Source organism: Vanessa tameamea, chromosome 22 (genome assembly GCF_037043105.1).
Source record: "Vanessa tameamea isolate UH-Manoa-2023 chromosome 22, ilVanTame1 primary haplotype, whole genome shotgun sequence".
Lineage (NCBI taxonomy): Eukaryota > Metazoa > Arthropoda > Insecta > Lepidoptera > Nymphalidae > Vanessa > Vanessa tameamea.
Genome location: NC_087330.1, coordinates 4130704 through 4143279, shown reverse-complemented (window position 1 = coordinate 4143279; position 12576 = coordinate 4130704). Strand labels below are relative to the sequence as shown.

General features: G+C 36.3%; 1 protein-coding gene across 1 annotated transcript; it reads right to left on the bottom strand.

Moving 5' to 3' along the window:
* Positions 1-2846: 2846 nt before the first annotated feature.
* Positions 2847-11532, bottom strand: LOC113391490 (RNA cytidine acetyltransferase). The gene is made up of 18 exons (XM_026627470.2): positions 11326-11532; positions 11079-11173; positions 10769-10928; positions 10420-10556; positions 9792-9954; positions 9511-9653; positions 8992-9268; positions 8611-8826; positions 8194-8421; positions 7684-7823; positions 7249-7396; positions 6502-6647; positions 6167-6304; positions 5793-5989; positions 5231-5400; positions 4689-4934; positions 3794-3933; positions 2847-2973 (listed from the first exon to the last, which is right to left on the bottom strand). The coding sequence occupies exons 1-18, from the start codon at positions 11431-11433 to the stop codon at positions 2874-2876; spliced, it is 2952 nt and encodes a 983-aa protein (XP_026483255.1). The 5' UTR covers positions 11434-11532; the 3' UTR covers positions 2847-2873.
* Positions 11533-12576: the final 1044 nt, after the last annotated feature.

Here is a 12576-nt window from a genome sequence, read left to right as displayed (position 1 = left end):
ATGACAAAGTTCATGCTAGATATAATGAAACGAATGTTCACATTAATATATTCGTATTATTAAGTTTTACGTCTTGGTGTTTAATTACAAAACAAATGTAGACAACAGCTAGCGAATACCTCACAACTCTGAGGAGGGGAATTGAATTAATTTATTTTAGAATTAAATAAAGTTCAAAGAGGAAATTTAAATTGTGCCTTAGTGAGAAATCGGTCAAAAATTCATTTTGAGGATAATGAGGAACGTGGTGGTGTTACGGATAAACAGTGAACACAATCTCGCACTGTACACAACTGCACGTTATGTAAAAAGAGATTATATCGTTTCAAATGAAAACCCCCTTCTGATTTATAGTTGAACTAAATTAATGCAATAATGTTTAACAATATTTTGTTTTATTGGATGTTGTAATTGATTATTGATTATATTTACATTATATTATAAAGAAGTAGATCAGTATCTATATGTCGTAGCAATAATTTAAGAGTGGCAATAAGGTCTAGTGGATTTGCTTTTGTGTCTTTGAATATATAATTATTAAGATGTATAGAGTCCCTTCGTCCTCACTAGTCCCCCGACTCCCGACGCTGTACACTGCTTACCGAACCCTACACTATGTTCAAAATCTTGACGTTTTTAAAAATATATATTTTATAATACATAATATTGAAAATTAAGTAGAAACGATTTATATTAAGTATTTAATATTTCATCGATGTGCGTGTTACAATTATTTTTATTAATTGCTAATTTGTAGCTTATTACGAATGAATGGATTATGGATATTATGCTTCTTAATCCGAGTCGAGTGCAGACAGGGCGACCGACCGTATGCAATAAGAGATCGACGGCGATTGTTTCTTCGGAGTCGCCGTGTCTGAACTCAGCTTGAAGTTTTTGTCTTTCCCTCTGCCAACATTTGAATCGTTTAGTACAATTTTGTTAGTTTTCCAATTTTACATATTATTAACGTAATACAAAGTGCCAAGAGTCGCAAACCTTTCCTAAGTGCAATTCCTTCTCAATTACTGTACATCTGTATGTTGTGTGCAATCTACTCTATTGTTTAAAGGCGTATTGTAATTGCTGAGCCTTAAGTTTTCTCGCGGGATACTTCACGCAGACGACGACACCAACACACACATCCGTTTGCTTCGCTTTCTCCGCGAATGAATCCAATCATTAAATGTTTCTATAAATTCTGTCGAAGTATCCCGTTGAGCGAAAGTGAGAAAAATATAACGAAATTTTGTAACAAGTAGATTATAATACAGCCAACTATAATGTTCTAAATTACGTTTTGTAGGCGACGTTTTTTCGATAGATCATAGTGAACGCGAGGCTGGTACGTACGAGTGATTTGCGCAGATTTGTTACACGGCTTCGCATCGTCCGCGGTGTGCGCTTAGCATAAGTCTAACACAATCGTTCTACACCAAGATATGAAACAAGCGAAGACGTCGGGCCTTCGCTAACGCGAGCCGTTTCGTTAAGGTAGTGCGTGTTATCGTAAGAGACAAACTAATGATAGTATAAAATTGTTTACCACGCGCCCGTCAGCGGCGTTAGACGAAAATATTATTTTTCTTAGATCACATTATATTGTAATAAAATGGTAAAGTCTAGCGCATGCGTGTGAGCGGCGCGCTGGGCGACGGTCGCTTCACACAAAGAGTATTTTTTTACGAGCGCCGCGCCCCTCCCCCGCCACATGTTTGTTATGTTTAAGAGGAAATATCTATTGTCTATTCCAAGGGTTGAATAACTACCGACACTTTTTTATATTACAATAATTATAGAAATTATTATTGACTATGTTGTTTCCTTTTGTATGACCCCAGCTTTATCTGAAGAATGCCAATAAAGAAAATACAAACTAAAATACTAATATACATTTTTATCTATAAAGAAGGCAAGGCAAAAGTATAAAAATATAATCTCTGTAATAATTTAATCTCTATGTTACATTCAAAGAAACCCTTTGTGAGGTATTTATCGCTGCGCTGCGCCCTGAGCGCGTCGCTATGCGAATGCTATAAAACATTACGTACAGACCTGCTGTCTGCAGCGAGTCTTAAAAACTAAAAAATATACATGGTATTACTCATATGAAAAATATGACATACTTTTATTACTATTACATACCGAATATACTTTTGCAATCTTTTGAAAATGAGATAGATTGTGTAAATAAGAAAGATATTGCCAGTAGCCGAAATCACAAAGCAAAATGAAAACAATACGCAGAAGCTGGCGACAATGAGGAGACAGCCTCTTCAGTTTACTAACGTGGTCATATTTGTGACGTCAGAATAGGACCCGATAATTCGACATATTCATTGTAAAAATTTGAAATCAAATCAAATACATGTAATGAAATAGCACCTTCATTTTTGTATCCGGTTACAATTACTAGTTCAAGTTCTTGTTTAATAGATAATCTAGAATAGATGAGGTAGGATTTGGTAGGACAGAATGGAGACGCCGTCGAGCTGAGCGCCGATGTCGACGCACGCCGAGATAATTACGACGACTTGCTTAAATCTATCGAAACAACACTTGATTTACCTGGGTACATTAAGTTCATTTGTTTATTCGATTCTGATTATAATCTTAAGGGAGATGAAGTCTTAGTCCATCAGTGAGACATTTACAGTTCTTTTAATTTAGTTATATGAAAAATGATCAACTTTGCGAAATATGTTAAGAAATAAATAATTGAAAGATACATTCAAAATATCATATACATAACATCAATAGCTCTGAGTAATAATAATAAAAAGAAAATAAAGGTATTTGTAAATACATTTAGCAACATGTGACTTTAGGAAAAATAAAACGTAATATTTTTTAGTCAAATAAATGTATTCGATTTAATTCCTAACATGCTTCTTCTTCTTTTTCTTCTTACTGGAGTGTGCTTCAATTAGTTCCTCTATTTCTTTACTGTCTTCTCCGAGTCGCTTCTCACCACTGAAAAGAAGAAACACAAAAATATTTATTGTAAGTATATGTGATCACTTCTCGTTGGTAGAATGACTTACAAATTAAAGCCTCTGTGAATAAACATATATAAGTACATATTATATTTTAAAAGATTTTTATAGAGTTCCCGTTGTGACTCATCGCTAGATAATGCTGGAGCACACAATAGATTAATCATAATAGGCTATTTGACTAGTTTTTAAAATCCTGTTTATATAAGATTTTTTTTTTATATATTGTTTAGTAGAGGTTAAGGAACCCAGTAAAAGTTGTTTTTTTTTTAAATTCTAGTACATATTTGCTGAAAAATATTGCGCGCAAACGTTACTTTGACAATATGGCGCTGCAATGGGGTTGGTGATGTCACTTTCTTGTATTGTATCTGCGGCACATATAATCCACATACAGTAGGCAAACGAGGTTAACCAGCAAGTGACGTCATCATAAGCCCGACCAATCAGGAGCGTTTTGTGTCACGTGACAAACTGATTACAATAATTGACAATTTATTTTTCGCATTGTCAAATAGCCTATTGTCAATCATGTGCTGCTGTGGGCAAATTGATTACACTGCATGGATTACACAGCCAACTGCCTACCTGGCGCCAATCCACCTTGTGAAAGTCTTTACTGGTGGTTTTGAGTGTTAGGTGCTGGGGATTAATCATAATGTGGTATCATCCACTATTTTAAGTGTTTGATCTATTATACTCTGTGATGAACTTTGAGATAAACCAGGTCGTAGCTACCACATATCACTATTTATAGTCAGGAAAAGACAAAGGTAGTCTATAGAAACTATACTAACCTCTTAACAGATACTAATTGTTTCTGGTTGGAAACAGATAGAGCTTTGCCCCAGTCGAGATCGCTGCCCTTGATCCTGTACTGCGCCAGATCTTCGCCCATCAAACGAGATAGCTCCTTACGTTGTTTACGCTCCAACTCCTGGAATTTTAATGATTTAATTTATTTGAGAAATACGATAAAATATTAGTTTAATATCAACTCAAAATAAGTTTTATCATATGTTTTATATAGTTATAAAAATAATTAAAGTAGTCGTAAGCCCGGTAATAATGCCATTTGTAAAATCGCACGGACGTTCCACTTCACGAAAATGACGAACTTCCGTAAAGAACTTTCCCCTTCTATTTAACCGCTTAGAGGACGAATTTTCTAGAATATAACAATTAATTTTTATTTATATATACAAAATTATGTCAAATAAACATATTCAACATAGTGTAACAACTGCTTTTAATCATAGCTTATTTATAAATAAATGCCTAAATACCAATTATTATGGTTCTAGTTTTAAAAATGATGAATTTCCCATACAAAATTGGCTCCTCTATTTACCTCATCCAGACTAAATGCTCATATAACTATTTCATTTACAAAACATAAGCTTTAACGCTTACTGCTCATCACATTACATAAGGATTTGATAATCAAATATTCATACCTCTAATCTCAGTGACTTCAGTGGTCAGTCATTTTTAAAGTTTTATTCAGTACATTTTACCCAGAAAACTTGACCTTCTTATCAAAGATTTTAATGTATAACGTTTTTTTTTTTTTAAATATAATTTGATATACATTACAGATAAACAACAAAAACAAAACACTACGGCTTTTCAGAACGATATTTTATTTCTAAATTTCCAAATAAGTACAAATATACCACAACCGAGTAATACCTTTGCCGCCTTCGACAACTCCTCTTGCAGACTCTGCTTGACTGGTTCATCTGATTTCACGTCCGCTACTTTTTCGTCTATGCCCATTTCCTTCGCAACAGTAACTTCTAGAATGGAGTTGAGGGCCGAGTTAATCTTCTTGCAGGCCTCGTAGAACTTCGCTAGGATTTGCGAGCCAGGTAATCCGAGCTCACTTGCGATGTCATCTACATCTTTCATTTGGAAACCCATTGCAACGAACAGAACCTGGAAATTATGGACAATTTTATACTGAAATTCTTCGAAATACTTCAAAATAATGACGTCACAAATTTAAATTGTACTGTCTTTAAAAGTGTTAGTTATCAGAGATTACAATTAAAGTGGCACTTCTCATGGTCAAATATAAAATTAAAATCCAATTCACATGTAGTTACGCTGGCCTGGCTAATTTGAACCCGTTATAGCTTGTGATCCACAAACGACATATAATACATATCTTTATCGCAATCAAAAATATAATAACAGGCTGGTGTTTTTGCTAATTAATATTGCTCGCTTACCTGCTGAACAGCGTCCAACTTAAGTTTGACCTTCGTGTGGAAGACAATGTTGGCGAGTGGGACCAACAAGTCCATTATAAGGCGGTAGTCGGCTTGCTGGCGACAGTACGCCTCCAGGCGGGCCAAGTCGTGGCACGAGAGGTGCTGCTCAATGAGTTGCTTCGTCAAAACTGTTGACATATTAATAGTTTTAACCTTACCTCCTCACTCGCAGCTAATAATTGTTTACACTTCAATTGAAAATATGAACTATTATAAGAAAGGGCAATGTAATGCAGTTCAAGTAAGTATATTTCGAAAGAGTTCGATTGGAATATATACACCATACGAATACCAATGGTGATACCATGGATATTGTAGTAAAAATGTAATATAATGGCTTTATACGTATTTATAATGTGGTACTATATCATAAATAATATACTTGTGAAATGTACACGATAGTCCTGCCGGTAGGAGCATTAAGACATATCAGTCGGGTCGAATATGCACACGGTGTGCACGAGACTGGCCCCCTCCACCGGCGGGCCTACAACCGATAAGGAGGCGCGTGGGGCCTTACGGGGGCGCTGGGCGGGCACGTGGTCGTTGAGCAGCGCGGCGAGCGCGAGCGGCGCGGGCGCGCGGCGCAGCGAGCGGCCGAGCAGGCGCGCCAGGCGCAGCCGGAAGTCGGAGAAGTACGCGCCCGCCCAGCCCGCCGGCCGCAGCGCACGCAGCAGGATGCACGAGTGCTCGCCCGTCAGCTCGTTGCTCTTCTGGCTGCATGTTCATACGCAATTTGTGTTATCCGGTTATAGTTGGGGGGGTAGTTGCGCATTTTAGGTAGTGATTTTATGTTGATCATTTTAAATATGACTGGTCAGCGAAAGGAAGCGGCAATAAATTATCAACTGTAGATGAAATACTAGGCGTTCTTTCGTATTACAACAGACTCACCTTAAGTAAACTGGTACGAATTTCTGCGATTTCCAAAATTTCAGAAGTTCCTCCGTGAGACCGAAACTGGTCCCCAGATAGTCTAAGTGTTCGGCCTTCACTTCTGTAAGTCTTCTGAGTAGTGTCGGAGGTTTAGACCTGAAAAAAAAAACGAAGTTATCAATTTCTTTATACTATAGTCCTTAATATTCATATAAATGAATTTGTTTATTATTATTGTGACTATTCATTTCTATTTTAAACGTTGTATTGTAAACGCATATATTGAAATAAACATAAGTAATATACGTATTTAATCTTATCACTTTTGGGTTGTATTTTCCCAACAATCGTACCTTGGCGTTATATTTTCAGTGTGTAAAGATTCTTTCTGGTTGACTGTTCGTGTGTCATCCTCATCGCTGTTCACTTCTTCAAGGCAAGGAATATCACCCGAGTAGTACGCAGCTAACTGTTGCAAGGCGCGCTTGCCGTAGCCCATCTGTTAAAAATAATATGTCAATAGGGAATCCAACTCACTCAGTTCAAACGCTAACTAAATAACAGCATATACATTTCCCACTACTGGACAACAGCCTCCTATCCTTTCGAGAAAGTTTGAAGTTAATTTGTTAACTTACAATGGAATCAAATATTGCAGATTAATTATAGAAGCCTAATCACATGTTACATAACTGCAAAACTGCCAATTTCGCGCACGTCACGTACGTGTGTACGTAAAAATAGGACGTTTACGTTGTACGTCTCACTCTCTCTGCGCAGTTAGTTGGTCACCGACAGCAAAATTCGATAAGGATTATTGTAATGCATATTTATTTCAAAAACATCCCCAAAATTGCTTCAGTCATTTTCTGCATGAATAATGCTCATAAATATCATAGAGTCGACATGGACCAGAGATCATAACCGAAGAAATTTATCATCTTGTACTTGAGTTGTAAAATGAAGATTTTTATTAGTAAACTCTCTTATAGCTTTTGTCCAGCAACATTTACTGTATTTAAAGACTTTTCACTTTTTGCACAAAGCATATACAATTTCAGTCCATTTTAATATAGACGATTGTACCAGGTAATACAAACCCGTTGGTACGACGGGTGAGTCGCTATCCTGACGATTCTCGCCCCTGAGAGCTTCGGGAAGTCTTTATCGCCGAACTGTTCGCAAATGTTCCAAGGAATGAGGTCACCTGAGGCTTTCCTTCCTCGACCCAGGCTGTCTTTTACCGATCTAAACAATAAAATATTAAAAAAAAGATTAAAGTGTATTGTATGACCTGACCACGTATTCTGCGGCTACGTTTAACAGAAAGGTAAGTTTCAGCACAAGGGAGATCTCTTCTCCCAAGGTCTGTGGCGCATTAGCAATGTAAGGAATATAGGCAGTTACTATTTACCAGCCACTATAATTGAAGACTATATTATATTTTCAAACAAAATACAGTACTATCTCACCAAAAACATTTCCAGTTAATTCGAAACTTAGATTTTAGTTATTTATTTACACTTGACTCTCACCTGTCGCTGAGGTTCCCCTCCAGACACAGCTGCACCACACACAGCACTTCGGGCAGCGCTGCGCGGCTGGACGGCGCCAGTAACACGAACAGCTGGTGGGCCGGCGCGTCCGCCAGCAGCTGCAAGTCGTTGGGGCTGTTCTGCGGACCAACATATTCTCTCATCGATCGGCAATGGAGTTCTCAGATTACATAGAACCAGGATGATAAATTATGCTCACTTAGCTAGGAAAGACTGAAGATAATGCGATCTATTTCCATGTAAATGGACTTAGTAAGAAGTCAACTAAAAGTTCTTGATACTTTTTCACACTATAAATGAAATATCAAATTGTACGTTCAGGTAAAGCTAAAGTATATTGAAGTATATGATAGGGAGTTAAGGACCTTCGAAATCTAAACGTCAGACGTGATTTTTTAATGAGTAAAGATTGTTTCTAATTGAATCTCGTGTGTCGATATCAGTCCGTCAAGGTTATTATTGTATATAAAATACTTAGGTAGTGTATACCTTATAATGACTGGCCACGTATATGGCAACGACACGATGAAGGAACGCCTCGGCAGCTTTGTGGTAACAGAACAGAGCGTCTCTGTTAACTCTGTACAGATCGCAGGCGGCCGGCGGCGGAGCACCCACGCCCACCGCTGGGGTCACCGCTTCGAGACATAGCAACGAGTTGAGCCACTGCTCCACTGCGTCACCGGATCGGTAACGGATCGGCTCCTCCAATTTTATCTATATTGAATATAAAAAATCCTTTTATTTGTTATATATTTTCGATATTAAGCTTATTAGTTTTAATTTGCATTAGTTATTCTAAGTTGCAATGAGACTTGGAATATCACTTCTGTACTCTGATCTGAGTCGGGAAACTCTCCTACTACTGTGCCGGGGGTGTACGCGGGGGGGGGGGGGTCGACTCACCGGAGGCGGCGCCTTGTGCTCGGTCTGCAGCTGCGCGAACAGCTTGAGCGACAGCGCGCGGCCCGTGCCCTCGTACCCGGACACGGTGGAGGACAGCAGCGCGAGGGGCGCGCGGGTGGCCGCGGCCGACACGTGCGCGAGCGGGATGGCGGCCGCCTCGTCCACCAGCACTAGGTCCGCAGCGGACAGCAGCGCATGGTCGTCTGGAGTGATGTACTAGGACAGAACATTTTGCGGTGTAATTAGAATTAAAATGCGTAATTTTGAAATACGGGAAGTTTGTGGAGTTTTTTAAATAAAATGAACAAATTAAAAGTTGCCATGCTTAACTCCACTGTGATAATTTTTAATATATAGTTTTATGCAATGTTATCTCAATACCTGTACAGTCTGGCGAGAGTTCCTAGAAATGTTGATCCTGACGATGGCCTTCTTGAAGTCGGGGTTCGTTGACCTCACAATGTTGTAATCGATATGTTCTTGATATAAACAAGCATCGAGACCTTTTAAAACAAACTCAAACAAGGTGATCAAGTTTTCAGGGTGAGGAGAAGTGACATATATGTTCACATAGCCTAGTGAGACGGCGGCAGCGACCGCTAAGCCGAGGCAGGCAGACTTCCCGCGACCTCTTGCGGCAGTGAGACAATGTGGAGGTCTGAAACAAAATTTAAAAATATATGCATTATACCATTAATAAAAAAAAAAAAAATATATCCTTGAAAAACTTTTATTTATTTAATTGCATTTGTTATACTAGTATATATTTACTTGTGTACATGATTTTATTATTATATGTATTATAATTATACTCGGTAAAAAATATTACTATAGACAAAGGTCTATTAAAAAAAAAGAAAATTTCTAGTCTTTAAATTTAGTATATGTAACAAATCTTACCTTGACTGTTTATCAGCAAGTGTATTAATAAGCGCAACCAATGCAGTAGCCTGATCATATGTGCGACATAACGCTACTAGTGGTCCAGCTGGTGGAGTGTCCGATAAAGAGGAAACTAGCTCAGTCAACTTTGGATTAATACGCTGTAAGGAAATAAATATAGAAATATAAGTTTATTTATTTTTGAATGCATAATGTGATGGAATAAGTTTTACTCCTTATCTTTAAGAGGGGAGAAAGCTTTTGCTCAAGATATATTATGAATATAACTTAATAATCACCTCTGGAACAGCATCAACTGGTTCCACTTGGGCTGTTTTTGAAGATATTGGAAGTACATTCAAGGCATCATCCAGAACAAGACATCTGGGATTATCCGTTAGAGACAAAAGGAAACGCTCATTGAAACGGTTTGTAACTGTGTCAAAGGCTTCTGTTTTGAACCTAAAAATAAAAAATATGTATAATAAATACTATAATTGATAAATCATCAAAAATAGTAATCAAATAATAAAAAAATGTGTGCACTATGGAATACATTTTACCAATATAGATAGTTACTAAAAAGTTCTGTTTCACTCTTTCACATCACTAAAAAAACCATAAATAAATAAGGAGTAAATTAAAAACATGTACAAGTTTTGTTAATAAATATAAATGACAAATCACAAATAAGTAATGTTTAGAGAATATGCAAAATTGTCATATGTTGTACAAATTCTACATGCACAAGAAGGGTTATGGGGTGGCATGATAGCATAAAAAAAAGTATCATACCATTTGCCCTCACAACATTGAAGGTCTGAGGTGGTCTAACAAGTTTCACATAAAAAATATTGACCTTATAGTTTCTATGTCAATCAACCTTATATTAAAAAAGAATGCATTTTAAGTAAATGTAAATTGTACCTGGAATGGACATCCATTGTTATAGAGTGCAGCTGTCTTAATGAGTTCATGGTTTTAAGCAAGAATATTATAAGTCCACCTCCTTCAACAGTTTCTATTGTACGAGCCATCAAATTAGGAGTGAGAGCTTCAAAATCCTGAATTAAAAAAATAAACACTTAACATTGAAAAACCTAATAAATTAAGCTGAGCTACACAGGTGTCAAAAGACATAGTTCACTTTTCATATAAATGGAATTGTGATTCAACTGGGAAATTTGTAGAATTTAACTTTAAATTCTTAATGTAAATACTTATTAATTATTATATTCACAAATGACAGTATAATAATATTTATACATATACATACTTGGAGAACACACACTCCATATGTCTGTCCAAGCATAGTGTGACTCTCTGAATAGTAGCGGCCATGTATAGTAGTTGCTACTCGGAATGCATCAAACAGCGACTCCTCTGACACCTCCAACTTTCCTGCTGCAATCTTTTTAGCTCTTTTTCTTCCATGACTGCAAGAATTAAAATATAAATGAAACATAGCGTTAAGATATATTAATACCATCTACATGTGTTTAATTGAAGATAAATTTTAGTTTTACAAAAACAAAAACCGCATGCAATAATAAGAATAAAACTACAATTAAACTCTTTAAACTAACTTGCTAATGGCTTCGTCCTTGTTCTTGTAGCACCATAACACTGTAGGTCTAGCTTTGACTGTAGATTTTACAAGCATGTCATATAAGATTGGCACCTGAAATTGATTGAAAATGATTAATTACTTACTTAAAGCTTAACAGAAGACGATGAATCCTTGTAGTTTACAATTGTTAGAACATAACATATAATGCCGTCTAGTAATCATTCAGTTAATTAAAAATTTAAGTGTATTGATTTTGTGCTTACTTGATCTCTACTTTTGTCTCCGACGAGAAGGAACATTGTGCGATGGCCAAGCTTGACGCCATTTTCTATCATAACCCTAATACGGTTATCTATTTTCTTTTTCACCATTTTGAAATATCAATAAAATATATAATCAAAAACAATTATGAGCGCTTATAACCTAAAACCACATGATTATATTTTTATTACATGGGATTTGACAATTTACATTCAATACAGTGACATATGTCAATTTTCATATTGTCAAACCAAACCGATACCGTATTGTATCAGAGATATTACTGAAATGGATGGAAGGAATGAAAAATGGTAAATAGTGCTTCTAGTTTAACTGTAGTTTTTTAAATTGAATTTTTCACGTATAATGCATTGTTCTACTACATTTTTTTATATTGTCTGACCTACTTAGGCAATATAATTGTATTTTTTATACTTTAGATTAACCATTTCTCAAGCAGGTAATAGATTCAAACAAAAAATGTTTTTATTTATATATGTGTCTTAATTTACTATATATAAGGAATCAGTTCAAATCAGCACAAGCGTTTCTCTTCTCAAACGGAGTAAGTATAATGATTTACAGCATACTACTTTGAGATACCCGGATAAAAAGAAAGGAGACCATCATCATCATCATCATCCTCCTGCCCTTATCCCAATTTTAATTGGGGTCGGCGCAGCATGTCTTCTACTTCCATACTTCTCTGTCGGACGTCATTTCACTAGTAACATTCTTTCTAACCATATCGTCTTTCACACAATCCATCCATCGTTTCTTGGGTCGTCTCCTACCTCTATATCCATCCACATCCATTTTCAAAACCTTTCTCACAACATGGTCCTCATTCCTCCGCATAACATGCCCATACCAAGACAGCCGGTTTCCAGATAGTTTCTCGGTAAAAAAAAGAAAGGAGACCAATTGGATAAAATTAAAGGATATACATAGTATTGCAGGGTGGAATTGAGAGGTCTAGAAGCCCTGTCGTGATGAATGAGTGAAGTGGGATTTAATATTGAAATAAATTGAAAAGCATTGTTTTTTTTTAATTGGTGTTTTTCAATCATTTAATTTGGAATTAAATTCATTAAACAAACATAGGTAATTTATAAATATAGTAAATTACAATTGACCTACTACATTATAGTTTTTTATTTGACTTAGTTGTTTACGCGGTATGAAAAACAGCGATACTCATATGGTTTATATGTACATGTATTCTAAAGTGATGTCGTAAATAAACACATTTT

What these genes read in the sequence shown, in the direction of transcription:
- LOC113391490 (XM_026627470.2), bottom strand. Translation starts at nt 11,433, where the DNA reads ATGGTGAAAAAGAAAATAGATAACCGTATTAGGGTTATGATAGAAAAT. An exon ending in ATGGAGTGTGTGTTCTCCAA is followed by an intron (nt 10,557 to 10,768) that starts GTATGTATATGT and finishes TTTTTAATTCAG; the next exon opens with GATTTTGAAGCTCTCACTCC. An exon ending in ACTCTCGCCAGACTGTACAG is followed by an intron (nt 8,827 to 8,991) that starts GTATTGAGATAA and finishes GTTCTGTCCTAG; the next exon opens with TACATCACTCCAGACGACCA.